The sequence below is a fragment of the Lutra lutra genome, chromosome 5 (assembly GCF_902655055.1).
Source record: "Lutra lutra chromosome 5, mLutLut1.2, whole genome shotgun sequence".
NCBI lineage: Eukaryota > Metazoa > Chordata > Mammalia > Carnivora > Mustelidae > Lutra > Lutra lutra.
This window is the reverse complement of record NC_062282.1, coordinates 86,676,488-86,694,988: the sequence shown is the minus strand read 5'-3', so window position 1 is coordinate 86,694,988 and position 18,501 is coordinate 86,676,488. Positions and strand designations below refer to the sequence as shown.

The 18,501-nt window shown below is 37.4% G+C and overlaps 1 protein-coding gene and 1 long non-coding RNA gene across 8 annotated transcripts in view; both read left to right on the top strand.

Moving 5' to 3' along the window:
• The window catches only part of SLC38A9 (solute carrier family 38 member 9), an 82,906-nt gene extending 77,319 nt beyond the window's left edge, over positions 1–5,587 (top strand). For 4 of the 5 annotated variants that reach the window (XM_047730015.1, XM_047730017.1, XM_047730016.1 and 1 more), the window contains 2 exons: positions 3,271–3,360; positions 4,789–5,587. In XM_047730015.1, coding sequence (XP_047585971.1) covers positions 3,271–3,360; positions 4,789–4,954 — 256 coding nt within the window. In that variant the 3' untranslated portion in view covers positions 4,955–5,587. Of the gene's footprint in view, positions 1–3,270; positions 3,361–4,788 lie in introns of those variants that run through there. The other variant, XR_007127446.1, reaches the window with a different exon arrangement.
• Positions 5,588–12,721: 7,134 nt separating this feature from the next.
• The window catches only part of LOC125100118 (uncharacterized), a 44,696-nt gene continuing 38,916 nt past the window's right edge, over positions 12,722–18,501 (top strand). For 2 of the 3 annotated variants that reach the window (XR_007127447.1, XR_007127449.1), the window contains exons 1-2: positions 12,722–14,777; positions 16,079–16,176. This is a non-coding gene — a long non-coding RNA (uncharacterized LOC125100118). The remainder of the gene's footprint in view (positions 14,778–16,078; positions 16,177–18,501) is intronic. The other variant, XR_007127448.1, reaches the window with a different exon arrangement.

The window sequence follows — 18,501 nt, the reverse complement described above, 5'->3', positions numbered from 1 at the left end:
CCACCCAGGCGCCCTGAAATAAATGGTCTTAAATGAAGAAAGCTTTCAGATAAAAACTTTTAAAATTACATTTATGGTAACCAATTAAATAAGACGTCTTCATCAGTTCTTCTTTGAAGAGAATTGATGCACTCTGTTCCCTCATTAAGTAAATAATTAGTATAAATATGTTGGTTTAAAAACAAAAAAGTTATAAAAGCAAAAGTCAAGAGCTACCGCCTCTCTAGCATTGACAGTAGCAACAGTTACAATTGTAACATTGCTCATCTGGAAGCTTGGATTTTAGTACATACAAGATTCCTGTTGTGTATATTATGCCATGTGTTGTATTTATATTCACCAAAGTAAAATAAATACAGTGAAGTCATAGATTAAAAAAATACTAGGTAAATGCATCATTCCTCTTTTCTGCCATTATTTTGCATAGTGGTGGCTGTTAGGATGCTTTTTCCTCTTGGAAATAATCTGGAAGTTCCCTTTCGTGTTCACATTACATTTCTTTCTCTATCACCAACAACACACTATCATTTATCCTACAGTTACAAGTCTTCTACTTGTATGCATATTTTGGAGCATACTTTTTTTGGGCTTGACACCTGCTTTACATTCTTAAAGTTTATTGAGGACCCCCTGCACTTTAGCTTATCTGGGTTATATCTATTAATATTTAACATATGAAAAATCAAAACTGAGAATTTTAAAATATGAATTATTTTAAAAGCAATAATAAAGCCATTAATTGTTTAAAAATAACATACTAATAAAAAATAATTGTCTCCAAAAAAATTTTTGTTTCATATTTTCAAAACTTTTTTTTTAAGTTACATTTATTTAAGTAATTTCTGTACTCCGTGTGGGGCTCAAACTCACGACCCTGAGATCAAGATTTGTGTGCCTTTCCAACTAAGCCAGCTAAGTGACCTACTTTGCTAGTAGGTAATTGGATTCCCTTATCTTCTGCATTCAATCTGTTGCAATATGTTGTTTTCCTTTTTTTTTTTTTTTAAGATTTATTTATTCATTTATTTGACAGACCGAGATCACAAGTAGGCAGAGAGGCAGGCAGAGACAGAGGAAGCAGGCTCCTCGCCAAGCAGAGAGCCCGATGTGGGGCTCGATCCCAGGACCCTGGGATCATGACCCAAGCCGAAGGCAGAGGCCTTAACCCTTAACCCAGGCGCCCCTGTTGTTTTCCTTTAAATATGTGAAGAAAATCTACTCTCACATAGACATGTTAGAAAAAGGAGTACTTTTAATAGCCTTTTCAGATTATTGTGGATATTCTTCTTTGATACTATGCCAAACCTTAACAATTGGTAGCTTCTAATAAGTTAATTGAATCAGAAACTCACTAATATTAAAACCCATTGGTCTGTTGTACACTTTGGATCCTTTCACCTATGCATGTTTTTGTACCATGTTTAATCATTTAGAAAATACCATTTCACTGAGTTCTGCAGATCTTCCTCACTTCATTATATAATATTAAAACCCACATTCATAACATTGCCCCCAGTTTCATTCTAAAAAAGTCCTTAAGTACTGGAAAACTGTCAAGCTAGGATGGCAAATACAAGCTGTCCAAAATTCTAATTTTTACTCGAAAGCTGAAATTTTATCATTGGCCACACATACCACTAGTTGTTTTCCTTGAAGTGACAAGCTCATAATCATTCATTTAAAAAAAAAAAAAAAAAAAAAAAAAAGGTCTGTCAAACACCTAAGTCTGAAGAACCACAGTTTTTGTCTGCCTTTCAAGTAAAAATAGCATTCCTTGGAAAAAAGGGCTAGGTTGCTCTCCAGCTCAGTTGCCCAAGCACTTTTCCTCAAGACAACCATTGTACTTCACTGTGTAGCACATACTCTGTATTATGTACTTCCTAATTGATCACACAAAATAGTAAAAATGATGTGTGTTCAAAGCATGAGGTTTAATAAAACTAATAATTTTTACTTTTTTATGAAGGTCTGTTTTTTGGCAGCATTTGGCAGTAAGGCACACAGTATAAAATACACATTGGTGCAGTTGCCTCTCCCTGTGCTATAAGAGGCCAGCAGTTTTACCCACAATTGCTTTTGCAATTGTCTTTTATGATTTGAAATTAATATTTATCTCAGTGACTTCCTGAAAGGGTAATGGGAACTTCCCTGAGGTTCGTGGTTACACTATGAGAACCACTTCTTTGGAAAATACATAGAATTATTTCCTTTTACAATACAGAAATAACAGAGGCCCAGCCATTGTCTCAAAGCTCTGGAACAGTTTTTTAAAGTTGGAGTTTATGGCTAAATAGCAAGATCTGGAAGCCTGAATATCTTTGTAATTCATCAGGATGTATGACTAACTATTTATTTGTGTAAATAATTTTCCTCATTTTAATTCTCTCTGTAATCTTTATCTGGGATTAATTACCCTCTGATAAAATGGGCTCACAAAGTTGCTTTGATGCATATATTTGGCTTTTAAGAATCATCTTTTTGGGAAATGGAGTTGTTTCTTGAGCATCAAATTTTATCTACATTATTTTTCTATTCATGATAAACACTGAGTATCTTTAAGTGGCTGAATCTGAAAAATGAAAACCTGCCCATTTTGCCTTTCCTTTAATATAATTTATTTTCCTAATTATAAAAATAAATACAAAAAATATTATAAGATATAGAAAGTTTATTCAATACAGAAAAGAGGAAAAATTGCTCCAAATTCCAAATCATAGCATAATCACTACTGCCTTTTCAGTGTACTTCTTTCTGATATTTTTTCTCAATGTTTTCAGATTTTCTTGTAGTAAAAATCTAGCTAGCTTTTTTCCACGTTGCCCAGATGAATTTTTACCATCTAGGTAACAATGACAAGTTATTTTGAGTAATCTTTAATATATTCCATCAAGGAAGTTGTTACCTTGCTGTATATATAGGATACTTCCGTTTTGCCACAAATATCTTTGTTAATAGCTCTTTTCTTATTTTTGTTTATTGTCTTAAGGTATTCCAAATGGAATTATAGAATAAAGAGCATGAAGTCTGATACATACTACCAGTTTGATCTGTGAATCTTAACCAATTCATATATTTGCACAAAAGGTCCAGGGTCACCGTGCCATCACCAGCATTGAGTACTATTGTTGTCTTCTATTTTTGCTGTGATTTTATTGTCGAGTTTAAGAGCATTCTCTTTTGAAAGATGTTAATAATGAATTTTATTCTCATATTAATCATTATAATTTGCCTGCTTTTATTTTTCCTCCGAATTTTCTCCTCAACTTCTAGCATTTTTCATGTGCTGACTCTTAATCTAATTATTGTGGGAGCTGGAGTGATCATGGCCTGCTTCTACCCAAACATAGGAGGAATCATAAGGTACACCCTATAAGGGAACTGTGCCCCTTCATGTATTGTTCTTTATTTGTATGGTTTTCCTGTCAATACTGTCATTGTGTTGTTAATTTAATTGTATGAAATTCTTGTGTTTAAAACGGGTAACATTCAAATATAGTTCCCAGGTATCAGTTAAGGTGATCATTTTCTTACATCACACGCTGCTTCTTGATTCTAGAAGCCCCATTATCCCTTAGACATCTTTCCCTTTCTCTTTTTCTTTTTTTCATCATTTTCCTTTGTACCTTCTTCTGTTTATCCAAAATAAAAAAATTTTTAATATATAGTATATAATTTCTTGAGTACCTGGAGGTCTCTCATTTATTAAGACTGCATTATAACTTTTTTTTGAGGATACCTGAAATATGTTTAATAATAAAGACAACCACTGTGCTGTTTTTACTTTTATTTGCATTTATTTTATGCAGAATTTACTCATGGGCTATAAGTTTTTGTTTCTTTAGTTTCTTCTGGGATATCTTTTTCTCCTGTGCAACTTCTTCTGGTTTAGGAACAGCCTGCTTCTTTTCAGTAAGGATCATCTCAGTGTGACTGTATTCTAACTTTTTTAACCCATTTCTACTTAAGAACATAATTTCACTGTGAGTTGCAGTCAGAGAGTAAGAGTTTAGGTAGGGGTTTATATCCCAGGTAGCTCTTTACTTAATATACTTTCTTTAAAAATATTGTGATAGGTTGAGTAGATGGGGAATAAAATTGTGAACTCAGATTCTCAAGGAATATGGGTTTCCAGCGATCTAATTTCTCTTCCTTGACCTCTAGAAAGCAGGGCTTAAGTCACTTTTCTGAAGACCCTTACCTAAAATGTAGCAAGAAACAAAAGGAAAGAGTATTAGCCTGATGCTTACTGAATATAATCGGACTTACAAATTTCTGTGAAGCTGGAGATAGATTAAGGTACAAGAAAGTTCAGGTTCCTCTGTCAGTCTTGTGTTGAGTTATTTTTGTTACTATCTTTGATAATTATGCTGCACACCACAGAGGTACTCATCTGTTCTCATTCTTAAGCAGATGCTAGCAGTCCTTCAGAAACTCAGAATGCATAATTAGTTTATAAAAGATCAAAGATAGGAAGCCTATCTCCAGATGTTTCTGAGGAAGCAGCCACAAACATGGAGACACAAAAGAACTAGGGAGATTGGAGAGATGAATCAAAAACTCTGTCAGGCAGATGCTATAAAGACGAACAGGAAATAATATTTTATATTAACTTAGGAAGTAAAATGTTTTCAACTCAAACGCTTTATGCAACAACAGTTGAATCACAAATAACTTTGTTGCAATAGCAGACTGAAGAGGTTTTAAATTGTAGTGTATTAACCTTAACTGTAAATCAGGAAAAGCAAAATGCAAGATGAATAATTAACCCCCAAATTTTGTATTTTGCAGGTATTCAGGAGCAGCATGCGGCCTGGCCTTTGTATTCATATATCCATCTCTCATCTATATGATTTCCCTCCGCCAAGAAGACCGTCTGACATGGCCGAAGTTAATCTTTCACATTTTCATCATCATTTTGGGCCTGGCTAACCTGATTGTTCAGTTTTTTATGTGAAATACTCAATGTCTTCTCAAGATCTTTCATGGCATTTTGAACTTTGACAACAGTTCCACATAAATTGACTTGTAAATGCTGTTGTTGCTGTAATTCTAAGTGTTTTTCCTAAGATAATTTGAAAAAAAGGGAGGGGGAGGGAATAGTGGTCCATGAATAAGTAATTTTGACTAGATAGGAGAAAGGGGCAAGAAGAATGATCTTTGTCTCTCTTCATATGCACCACCCCTTCATTCTCATTGTCTTTTCTGAGCAGAAGTGTATGCCCTTAGGAAAAATCATGCTGGTTTTTGCTTTTTACAGATATAAGGCAGGTGGGTTTATTTTGACTAGAGTAAAGATTCTCAGGGTATCACAACAACTATTGCCAGATGCTATTTCTGTTTTATGTTTCAATGTATTCACTTTTATTTTATTACTTGCTAGACAATTTCTGCAGTTTATCCATACATGTACTGTTTGGGTCAGTAAACCGAATACCTCATTTGTAAAAAGAAATCTCCATGGCATCAGTGTTAATAGAGTGAACTCTTAACTGCATCCTTAATCTCTATATAAAGGAGAGAAAGAAAGAATGTCGGTACAGGCTCTTTGGTTATAAACCTTACACAAAATAAATGAACTGGGAGAGTTTTTTGCGTCTGACTTCTTTTTTCTAGTCTAGTACTAGTAACTTAGGTCAAAATTCTAGCTCCCCAGCCATATTTTGCATAGGAACCAGTATAATTGTCCCTATAGGCCCAAGAGCTCTTTTAGTTTTTGAATCCCTGAGCAATGCATAAGATGTCATGACAGGATCAATTGGGAAGCATGTAGGAAGCATGGAAGAGAATGTTGGGTACATGAGTCCTACAGAGAAGAAAGAAAATGGAGAAGGGGCCAGAAGAGTGAGGCTTCCTTCCCAATATATGTGAGGGGTGGAAGTATCTTTTTTTTTTTTTAAAGATTTTATTTATTTATTTGACAGAGAGAGATCACAAGTAGGCAGAGAGGCAGGCAGAGAGAGGGGGAGGGAAGCAGGCTCCCTGCCGAGCAGAGAGCCCGACATGGGGCTTGATCCCAGGACTCTGGGATCATGACCTGAGCCGAAAGCAGAGGCTTTAACCCACTGAGCCACCCAGGCGCCCCTGAAGTATCTTTTTACCACAAGGAAGGACTAATCATTTTTGAGGTAAGACTTCCAAGAAGGGGATACCCCCCCCACGCCCCTCCCAACCCCGGCCACAGCCTTACTTCTTTTTTTTTTTTTTTTTTCATATTTTTTTTAATTTTTTTATTTTTTCAGCATAACAATATTCATTATTTTTGCACCACACCCAGTGCTCCATGCAATCCGTGCCCTCTACAATACCCACCACCTGGTGCCCCCAACCTCCCACCCCCCACCCCTTCAAAATTCTCAGATCGTTTTTCAGAGTCCATAGTCTCTCATGGTTCACCTCCCCTTCCAATTTCCCTCAACTCCCTTCTCCTCTCCATCTCCCCTTGTCCTCCATGCTATTTGTTATGCTCCACAAATAAGTGAAATCATATGATAATTGACTCTCTCTGCTTGACTTATTTCACTCAGCATAATCTCTTCCAGTCCCGTCCATGTTGCTACAAAACTTGGGTATTCATCCTTTCTTTTTTCTTTTTCTTTTTTTTTTTTTTTACAGCTTTTATAAACATATATTTTTATCCCCAGGGGTACAGGTCTGCGAATCGCCAGGTTTACACACTTCACAACACTCACCATAGCACATACCCTCCCCAATATCCATAACCCCACCTCCTCTCCCAACCCCCTCCCCCATCAACCCTCAGTTTGTTTTGTGAGATTAAGAGTCACTTATGGTTTGTCTCCCTCCCAATCCCATCTTGTTTCATTTACTCTTCTCCTACCCCCTCAACCCCCCATGTTGCATCTCCTCTCCCTCATATCAGGGAGATCATATGATAGTTGTCTTTCTCCGATTGACTTATTTCGCTAAGCATGATACCCTCTAGTTCCATCCACGTCGTCGCAAATGGCAAGATTTCATTTCTTTTGATGGCTGCATAGTATTCCATTGTGTATATATACCACATCTTCTTTATCCATTCGTCTGTAGATGGACATCTAGGTTCTTTCCATAGTTTGGCTATTGTAGACATTGCTGCTATAAACATTCGGTTGCACGTGCCCCTTCGGATCACTACGTTTGTATCTTTAGGGTAAATACCCAGCAGTGCAATTGCAGGGTCATAGGGTAGTTCTATTTTCAACATTTTGAGGAACCTCCATGCTGTTTTCCAGAGTGGTTGCACCAACTTGCATTCCCACCAACAGTGTAGGAGGGTTCCCCTTTCTCCGCATCCTCGCCAGCATCTGTCATTTCCTGACTTGTTAATTTTAGCCATTCTGACTGGTGTGAGGTGATATCTCATGGTGGTTTTGATTTGTATTTCCCTGATGCCGAGTGATATGGAGCACTTTTTCATGTGTCTGTTGGCCATCTGGATGTCTTCTTTGCAGAAATGTCTGTTCGTGTCCTCTGCCCATTTCTTGATTGGATTATTTGTTCTTTGGGTGTTGAGTTTGCTAAGTTCTTTATAGATTTTGGACACTAGCCCTTTATCTGATATGTCATTTGCAAATATCTTCTCCCATTCTGTCAGTTGTCTTTTGGTTTTGTTCACTGTTTCCTTTGCTGTGCAAAAGCTTTTGATCTTGATAAAATCCCAAAAGTTCATTTTTGCCCTTGCTTCCCTTGCCTTTGGTGATGTTCCTAGGAAGATGTTGCTGCGGCTGAGGTCGAAGAGGTTGCTGCCTGTGTTCTCCTCAAGGATTTTGATGGATTCCTTTCTCACATTGAGATCCTTCATCCATTTTGAGTCTATTTTCGTGTGTGGTGTAAGGAAATGATCCAATTTCATTTTTCTGCATGTGGCTGTCCAATTTTCCCAACACCATTTATTGAAGAGGCTGTCTTTGTTCCATTGGACATTCTTTCCTGCTTTGTCGAAGATGAGTTGACCATAGAGTTGAGGGTCCATTTCTGGGCTCTCTATTCTGTTCCATTGATCTATGTGTCTGTTTTTGTGCCAGTACCATGCTGTCTTGATGATGACAGCTTTGTAATAGAGCTTGAAGTCCGGAATTGTGATGCCACCAACTTTGGCTTTCTTTTTCAATATTCCTTTGGCTATTCGAGGTCTTTTCTGGTTCCATATAAATTTTAGGATTATTTGTTCCATTTCTTTGAAAAAAATGGATGGTACTTTGATAGGAATTGCATTAAATGTGTAGATTGCTTTAGGTAGCATAGACATTTTCACAATATTTATTCTTCCAATCCAGGAGCATGGAACATTTTTCCATTTCTTTGTGTCTTCCTCAATTTCTTTCATGAGTACTTTATAGTTTTCTGTGTATAGATTCTTAGTCTCTTTGGTTAGGTTTATTCCTAGGTATCTTATAGTTTTGGGTGCAATTGTAAATGGGATGGACTCCTTAATTTCTCTTTCTTCTGTCTTGTTGTTGATGTAGAGAAATGCAACTGATTTCTGTGCATTGATTTTATATCCTGACACTTTACTGAATTCCTGTACAAGTTCTAGCAGTTTTGGAGTGGAGTCTTGTGGGTTTTCCACATATAGTATCCTATCATCTGCAAAGAGTGATAGTTTGACTTCTTCTTTGCCGATTTGGATGCCTTTAATTTCCTTTTGTTGTCTGATTGCTGAGGCTAGGACTTCTAGTACTATGTTGAATAGCAGTGGTGATAATGGACATCCCTGCCGTGTTCCTGACCTTAGCGGAAAAGCTTTCAGTTTTTCTCCATTGAGAATGATATTTGCGGTGGGTTTTTCATAGATGGCTTTGATAATATTGAGGTATGTGCCCTCTATCCCTACACTTTGAAGAGTTTTGATCAGGAAGGAATGCTGTACTTTGTCAAATGCTTTTTCAGCATCTATGGAGAGTATCATATGGTTCTTGTTCTTTTATTAATGTGTTGTATCACATTGATTGATTTGCGGATGTTGAACCAACCTTGCAGCTCTGGAATAAATCCCACTTGGTCGTGGTGAATAATCCTTTTAATGTACTGTTGAATCCTATTGGCTAGTATTTTGGCGAGAATTTTTGCATCTGTGTTCATCAAGGATATTGGTCTGTAGTTCTCTTTTTTGATGGGATCCTTGTCTGGTTTTGGGATCAAGGTGATGCTGGCCTCATAAAATGAGTTTGGAAGTTTTCCTTCTATTTCTATTTTTTGGAACAGTTTCAGGAGAATGGGAATTCGTTCTTCTTTAAATGTTTGGTAGAATTCACACGGGAAGCCGTCTGGCCCTGGACTTTTGTTTGTTTGGAGATTTTTGATGACTGTTTCAATCTCCTTACTGGTTATGGGTCTGTTCAGGCTTTCTATTTCTTCCTGGTTCAGTTGTGGTAGTTTATATGTCTCTAGGAATGCATCCATTTCTTCCAGATTGTCAAATTTGTTGGCGTAGAGTTGCTCATAGTATGTTCTTATAATTGTCTGTATTTCTTTGGTGTTCGTTGTGATCTCTCCTCTTTCATTCATGATTTTATTTATTTGGGTCCTTTCTCTTTTCTTTTTGATAAGTCTGGCCAGGGGTTTATCAATCTTATTAATTCTTTCAAAGAACCAGCTCCTCGTTTCGTTGATTTGTTCTATTGTTTTTTTTGTTTCTATTTCATTGATTTCTGCTCTAATCTTTATGATTTCTCTTCTCCTGCTGGGTTTAGGGTTTCTTTCTTGTTCTTTCTCCAGCTCCTTTAGGTGTAGGGTTAGGTTGTGTACTTGAGACCTTTCTTGTTTCTTGAGAAAGGCTTGTACCGCTATATATTTTCCTCTCAGGACTGCCTTTGTTGTGTCCCACAGATTCTGAACTGTTGTGTTTTCATTATCATTTGTTTCCATAAATTTTTTCAATTCTTCTTTAATTTCCGGTTGACCCATTCATTCTTTAGAAGGATGCTGTTTAGTCTCCATGTATTTGGGTTCTTTCCAAATTTCCTCTTGTGATTGAGTTCTAGCTTTAGAGCATTGTGGTCTGAAAATATGCAGGGAATGATCCCAATCTTTTGATACCGGTTGAGACTTGATTTAGGACCAAGAATGTGATCTATTCTGGAGAATGTTCCATGTGCACTAGAGAAGAATGTGTACTCTGTTGCTTTGGGATGAAATGTTCTGAATATATCTGTGATGTCCATCTGGTCCAGTGTGTCATTTAAGGCCTTGATTTCCTTGTTGATCTTTTGCTTGGATGATCTGTCCATTTCAGTGAGGGGAGTGTTAAAGTCCCCTACTATTATTGTATGATTGTCGATGTGTTTCTTTGATTTTGTTATTAATTGGTTTATATAGTTGGCTGCTCCCACGTTAGGGGCATAGATATTTAAAATTGTTAGATCTTCTTGTTGGACAGTTCCTTGAGTATGATATAGTGTCCTTCCTCATCTCTTATTATAGTCTTTGGCTTAAAATCTAATTGATCTAATATAAGGATTGCCACTCCTGCTTTCTTCTGATGTCCATTAGCATGGTAAATTCTTTTCCACCCCCTCACTTTAAACCTGGAGGTGTCTTCGGGTTTAAGATGAGTTTCTTGTAGGCAACATATAGGTGGGTTTTGTTTTTTTATCCATTCTGATACCCTGTGTCTTTTGATTGGGGCATTTAGCCCATTAACATTCAGGGTAAGTATTGAGAGATATGAATTTAGTGCCATTGTATTGCCTGTAAGGTGACTGTTATTGTATATTTTCTCTGTTTCTTTCTGATCTACTACTTTGAGGGTCTCTCTTTGCTTAGAGGACCCCTTTCAATATTTCCTGTAGAGCTGGTTTGGTATTTGCAAATTCTTTCAGTTTTTGTTTGTCCTGGAAGCTTTTAATCTCTCCTTCTATTTTCAATGATAGCCTAGCTGGATATAGTATTCTTGGCTGCATGTTTTTCTCATTTAGTACTCTGAATATATCATGCCAGCTTTTTCTGGCCTGCCAGGTCTCTGTGGATAAGTCTGCTGCCAATCTAATATTTTTACCATTGTTTGTTACAGACTTCTTTTCCCGGGCTGCCTTCAGGATCTTTTCTTTGTCACTAAGACTTGTAAATTTTACTATTAGGTGACGGGGTGTGGACCTATTCTTATTGATTTTGAGGGGGGTTCTCTGAACCTCCTGAATTTTGATGCTTGTTCCCTTTGCCATATTGGGGAAATTCTCTCCAATAATTCTCTCCAATATACCTTCTGCTCCCCTCTCTGTTTCCTCTTCTTCTGGAATCCCAATTATTCTAATGTTGTTTCGTCTTATGGTGTCACTTATCTCTCGAATTCTCCCCTCATGGTCCAGTAGCTGTTTGTCCCTCTTTTGCTCAGCTTCTTTATTCTCTGTCATTTGGTCTTCTATATCACTAATTCTTTCTTCTGCCTCATTTATCCTAGCAGTGAGAGCCTCCATTTTTTATTGCACCTCATTAATAGCTTTTTTTATTTCAACTTGGTTAGATTTTAGTTCTTTTATTTCTCCAGAAAGGGCTTTTATATCTCCCGAGAGGGTTGCTTTAATATCTTCCATGCCTTTTTCAAGCCCGGCTAGAACCTTGAGAATCGTCATTCTGAACTCTATATCTGACATATTACCAATGTCTGTATTGATTAGGTCCTTAGCCTTTGGTACTGCCTCTTGTTCTTTTCACAGCCTTACTTCTTAACTGGCATGGTAGAAGTTAAATCCCCATAAGAAAATCTCTTTGGATCTGAGTAAAGGATTAGGGAATCTGAATTCTTGAAATTAACTCTCCTCTTTTTCACTGAAACTAAAATCTGAACCAGAATTCAAATCCATATCTACCATGTAATACAGCCTTCATGTTCAGCTTCAAAAGTTAGATTTCTCTAACTTTAGGCTAACATTAAAGGTGTATTTTGTTAATCCACATCCCAGGATAATGTATAGGTTTCTGTTACTTCCTTCTTTTGAGAAAGACAAAAATGGTTTTTGAAAGACAGGTGAAATGGTTTTTTTTAAGCCTGCTAAAGAGCCCAAGATTTGAGACCAGCCACAATTTCTTTCAGGAAAGCTTTCTATCCATTCTATAGACAGGTGTATGGAAAAAATCATAGTATTTCTTATAATAGGTATTTCTTCAAGTTCTCACTGCAAAAGTCTCATGAAAATTTGAAAGCATACCACAAAAGTAGAGAAAATAATAGGATAATCCTCCCACATCCCTATCCCCTATATTTAATCATTATAAAACTTATGCTGTATTTGCTTCATCTACCCTTTTTTCCTTTTCCGCTGTATTACTTTAAAGCCAATCTCAGGCATTATGTTACTTCATCTTAATAGTAATTGGAGTCATTCTCAAAAGTTTTTGTTAGCAGAAACTGCTGGTAGAAGTCAGGTTGATTAGAAGATTCTGCATTAAGTATCTGTAACCCTATGTTAACCTTTTAGAATAGAGTATATGCATGGAGGAAATGTCTCTGTGCTTGGGATCTACTACATCTTTGTGACTTCAGTCTTGTTCAGTTAGAGACAAAGGAATCAAAAGCTACATAGCTCCTTGAGACCCATGTTTAATCCCTGTTTATCCCTAGTCTCCTCCCTCATCTTTGAAAACTTGAGACACAGAATTTTTTCTTTTTTTTTTTTAATATTTTATTTATTTATTTGACAGAGAGAGAGAGAGCATGAGCAGAGGGAGAAGCAGGCAGAGGGAGAAGCAGGCTCCCCACTGAGCAAGGGAGCCTGATGCAGGGCTCTATCCCAGGACCCTGGGACCATGACCTGAGCTGAAGACAGACACTTAACAAATGAGCCACCCAGGCGCCCCGAGAGACAGAATTTTCATTGCCTCTTTTCAATAATATACTTGAATGTTTTAACACATGGAAAAATGACTTGGTATATTTTTGTCCATGTAATGATCAAAGTGAATATGACAATGAATGCATTATTTACTAAATTAAAAAGTAATGTGGATATTTGGCTTGATAATTTAGAACTTCCAAAATCCTACATTAGGCTTATGCTGAATAATTTTGCCTTCTTAAGTTTCTTTTCATGAAACTGATACCTTTGACTTGTTGTTTAGCTTGGCCAGATGCTCTTCATGTGAGTGTGTATATCCTGGCTCACACACTGGAATGATGAGATATGAATTCATTTGGATCACATTATAATTAATTGCAAGCTTTCTCTACTGTCCTTTTGACTTTTCTAATTAAATTTATTTTACTTTTTACTCTGATGTGGTTAACCTCAGTTTCTTTGAATTTAGCTTATTTAACACACAACTGAGGACATTATAAAATTTAAAATGGCTTGTTTAGAGAAGTGTTCCCTAGAAAGTTTCTGGATGAAAATATGGTATGCTCATACTAGGCCAAAAAGAACAAAGAAATGTCCTCTGACATTTGATACCTGTGGATAATTGTCCAGAATGAGTTTTGTCATCACATCCAAAAAATGTATTGCAGTAAAGAATAAATTCACCCACAAAAAGGGGCTGTATTAAAGGGAAATAAACTCATTTATGTTTTACAATCTCTATTTTGGCATTTGTTTCCATAAATAATAGTAAACCACCACATCAGTGGTTTGGAGGAGTCAAAGATGTGTAAGATTTCGTTCATATTCTAAAAGAACCTTAATCTAGTAATGAACTATGTATGTAGTTAACTATATTGCAAGGGACCATTAGAGAAAACAAAACCTCTTCCAGCTGGGGTCCCCAGAGAGGGCTGGTAAAGGAAATGTGGGGTAAAGCAGCAAGGTCCCATTTACAGGCTCCTAAGAACTGTCCTAATTTTTAGATATTTGATAGTTTCACTGTCATATGGGATCATTTAAAGTATAAGTGCTTTTATTTTGGCAATTATATATTGTTATAAATATATTTTTTTCTAAGAAATTTTATGGGAAGTATTTAACTGCCTCTGGATATTATTTATTATTCTCTTTGTATTTTTAACACTACATTATTCACTTCTATGAACCTTGGACAGCAAAGCACAATTGCTTAATATGGGAAATAAGTAATAACATATTGAGCCATACAAATAGATTCCATAAAACTTTCTCTCCAAAGATTTGATTTACTTAAATACCAGGATACAAAATGTCAAATGTTTGAGCTCATTGATAAAAGCAGAAAATATTGATGTTGCATGTTCTCTTTACAAAGCACTGATCTTACTGCTTTTTAGAATCGTGGTAGCTGTTTGTTTTCTTATCCCAATTTGAATGTCCAAAACAAAACCCAGACCTAGTTGACACTTAAACAATAGAATGTTACATTAGTTTGTGATCCAAAGTGAAATGTGCACAGGCAGCCTGGCTGGCCCCAGTTTCACAGTTGACTGCCGACTTCACTTCAGATTACGTAAACATGTATTGCAAAACAGCACTGACGGGAACCTCCTAACCTAAACAGCCTTCTCTGAAATGTAACTTGTCTTTTTATATAAAAGGAGAAATTAAATCAAAATTATTTTGAAGAAAAACAACTCCAGGATTTTGTTCAATTGAATTTTACCAGGAAATGCTATTCCCTAGTAGCACTGACCTTGGGGCAGAGAGAAGCTGAAGTCACGTATTTTGCAGGGTCAGACTTCTCTAGTGACTTCACGTGTTGTCACATCAAGTCAATCAAGTGACTGGAGCATCTGTCACCTTAGGCCACAAGGAGCCCTCCTGGAGAAAGGTATGTGCTGGGTTATGTTCACCAAGATCTAAAATGATCACCCCTTTTGGACAATAAACTGTTGTGATCTCTCCCTGCAAGAACCTTACAAAATGAAGGTGGCAATTCAGGTAAGTGTACCCTAGTTTCTGGCAAAGAGCTAAGTGTCATAATCTTCTAGAGCTATTTAAGGGCAATAAAAAGCTTTACTTTTCTGCCTTCCCTTAGTAAAATTTCCTTCTTTTCCCCCAATGTCATTTTTTGCATATTTCCTTACTCTTCTGTCTTTTTAAAAGATTAAAAAATTCTCCATTTTCCTTATTCATCACGGGCCATAAAGTAAGGATTGCAATTGGGATTGGGACTGGAAAGAGCATATTCCAGATTTTTCCTCCTTTCGCCCACACTTGATCCCAAGTGATGTAGTTTTGTTGGATCATAACAGACACTTAATGCACACTTAAATTAATGAGACAGATTTGACTTTAATGGAAAGCAATCAGTTAATTGCTATTTTCTAAAATTTTATTCCATCAGCCCCCCTCCCCCCCAAAAATAGAACTGGTTCAATCAGATTCAGAATTAGACCTTAAATCAATGTTCTTACTGAATGCCAGACCCTGTGCTGAACACAGAGTATATAGTAATGAACAAAGTGGATGTAGCCTTGACACTTAGCATTTTTTTTTAAGATTTTATTTATTTATTTGAGAGCACAAGCAGGAGAAGAGGGAGAGGGAGAAACAGAGTCCCCACTGAGCAGGGAGCCTGATGTGGGGTTCCATTCCAGGACCCTGGGATCATGATCTGAGCCAAAGGCAGACACTTAACCAACTAAGCCACCCAGGAGCCCGAGTTTAGCTTCCTTTGCCCTGTGTACCAACAGCTGGTCATTTTCCCTAGTTGTCACTGAAATGCCAGGCATTGAGCTTTTCCTGCTGGTCTGTCTCCATTGAATGCTGGGATGTAGGCACATCATACACCTAGAGGTGACTATGGGACAGGTGCAATAAATGCAAATTTATGTTGCATGTTTATCAAGATAACACTTTTTTTTTTTAAAGATTTTATTTATTTATATTTGAGAGAGAGACAGTGAGAGAGAGCATGAGCGAGGAGAAGGTCAGAGGGAGAAGCAGACTCCCCATGGAGCTGGGAGCCCGATGCGGGACTCGATCCCGGGACTCCGGGATCATGACCTGAGCCGAAGGCGGTCGTCCAACCAACTGAGCCACCCAGGCGTCCCAAGATAACACTTTTTTAAAGAAAATTTCTCAAAATCCTAGGGTAATCACATAAAATGATATAGACGTGGACAAAAACTGGAAGGGACCATAGAAGAATAAACATGGGTGACCTGATGAGGTGATGGGATTCTAGGTATATCATTTCTATTGTCACTTAATTATTTACATAACATATTTCTTAAAAGGATGTCTAGAAAAAATCATGGAAAAGAAGTTTTGCAGAAATGAATCTACATTCAACCCATGAAGTTAAAGAGCAACCTACAAACAACCTTTGGGACAGGTGAGAGAGATCTTTTGTTATAGGGCAGACCCAGGTTTTGTGGGGCTGGACGCTTATATAATTTGGAGTTTCCCTTTAAGGAAATACATGCAAAATTAGGAAAGCAGCCATGCAAATGAGGAGCCCATGACTTAAGCTTCTCTCTAGCTTTAAGGTGAACTGTCCACAAGGGTGGGGCATTTAGGAGGTTGAAGGAAGTATAATGAAAAGTTTTCTGCCTTCACATATGTCAAACTGCATTCCTCTGCTACCTTTAAGAGCTCTAACTTTTACCAAATCTGTGCTTCTACTTCTGGAAGAGTCAAACAGGATTTAGCAAGTAGCATGGGGTACAAATTCATTAATGGTTAACTTGGGATCAAAATCGGATTTTTTTATTTTTTAGATTAGAGTTTTTACTTGAGGGTGGGTCTTGCAGCAGGTTTTGTTATTGTTGTTATTGTTTCTTTTAATTTTTACAGAGACGAAGAGTACAAAGAATACTGTCTCATTGTCCAATAGCTATTTAATGAATTTCAGAATAGCTGAGGAATGTTTTAAGGGCTCTTGATGTAAGAACTTGCTACCAAGAGCAACATTTATTTATTTACTCTGCTTTGTCCCAAAAAGGATCTATTTCTACTACATTAAAGTAAAATCAGCTTTTAAGGATTAACTTGAACATTTTCTAGAAAATAAATTAGAAATCTTTGACACTCTGGGGGTGCCTGGTTGGCTCAGTTGTTAAGTGTCTGCCTTCAGCTCAGGTCATGATCCCAGGGTCCTGGGATGGAGCCCTGCATCCGGCTCCCTGCTCTGTGGGAAGCCTATTATCCCTCTCCCACTCCCCCTGCTTGCGTTCCCTCTCTCACTGTGTCTCTGTCAAAAAAATAAAAATAAAAATAAAAATCTTAAAAATATCTATATATGACACTCCTTAAGTAGAGGAAACTGAAATGATTCAAATAAATTACTCCTTAATACCATCTCATAGTCCTTTATTGTATGAAGATAAAACCTAATTCAGGGGCGCCTGGGTGGCTCAGTGGGTTAAGCCGCTGCCTTCGGCTCGGGTCATGATCCCGGGTCCTGGGTTCGAGCCCCACATCGGGCTTTCTGCTCAGCGGGGAGCCTGCTTCCTCCTCTCTTTCTGCCTGCCTCTCTGCTTACTTGTGATTTCTCTCTGTCAAATAAATAAATAAAATCTTTAAAAAAAAAAAAAAAAAACCTAATTCAGTGCAGTAAACTTTTACTGATTGTCCTAGATTTGGAAAGGCATATAGAGTCATTCTTCCCAGTGCTGCCAGAATCCAGTATTTAATGACACTGTTTATATTCTTTGTCTGTAAAATCATTCAGTGCCCCAATAGAAAAAGGTCAAGGACCTTTGCAGCAGACAATTCTCAGAGGAAAAACTGCAAATAAACATGAAGAGGAAAAAAAGTTCAGGGTCAAACTAGTGATCCATGCTCATGGATAACCTCAGAAACATAATGTGAGTGAAAGAAGCCAGAAACAACATGCAACATCTGTATGGTTCCATGTATATGAAATGTCTAGAAAGGCAAATTTATAGGAACAGAAAGCAAAGCGATAGCTGTCTGGACCTGGGCACAGGAGCAGGGACTAATCATTAACAGGTGTTGGGGGGGAACATTCTAGGATGACAGTGTTGCAGGGTTCTTGTCTCACAGAGTCAAAGAATGAATCTCATGGACAAAAGGTTGAAGTGCAAGTGAAAGTTTATTTTTATTTTTATTTTTTTTAAAGATTTTATTTATTTATTTGACAGAGAGAGATCATAAGTAGACGGAGAGGCAGGCAGAGAGAGAGAGAGAGAGAGGGAAGCAGGCTTCTTGCTGAGCAGAGAGCCCGATGTGGGACTCGATCCCAGGACCCTGAGATCATGACCTGAGCCAAAGGCAGCGGCTTAACCCACTGAGCCACCCAGGCACCCAAAGTGAAAGTTTATTAAGGCAAGGTGAGAACAGAAAGGAAAGCTTTCTAGAGAGAAAGGGGTCCTGAATGGGTTGCCACTGATGGCTTTTATGGTTAGTCTTTTATAGAAAACTGACCAGGGAACTTGGTAAAATGCTCGTCTAAAACATTTAAGACAAGGTGGATTTGTAAATATGAAAGTATCTCATCTATATGTAGAACAAACAGGGTAGATTAGTTATGTTCCCTTCTTTGTGGTTAGTATCTTGTCTGTAACGTTTCTCCACATCTGGGATTTCTGTGAGCCTGCTTAGGTAGCCCCCTGCATGACCCTAGCCCTGTCGTTCCCTATATGTCTCTCCCTACCTAGCCTCACCTGTCCCTTACTCAACAGAAATGTTCTAAAAG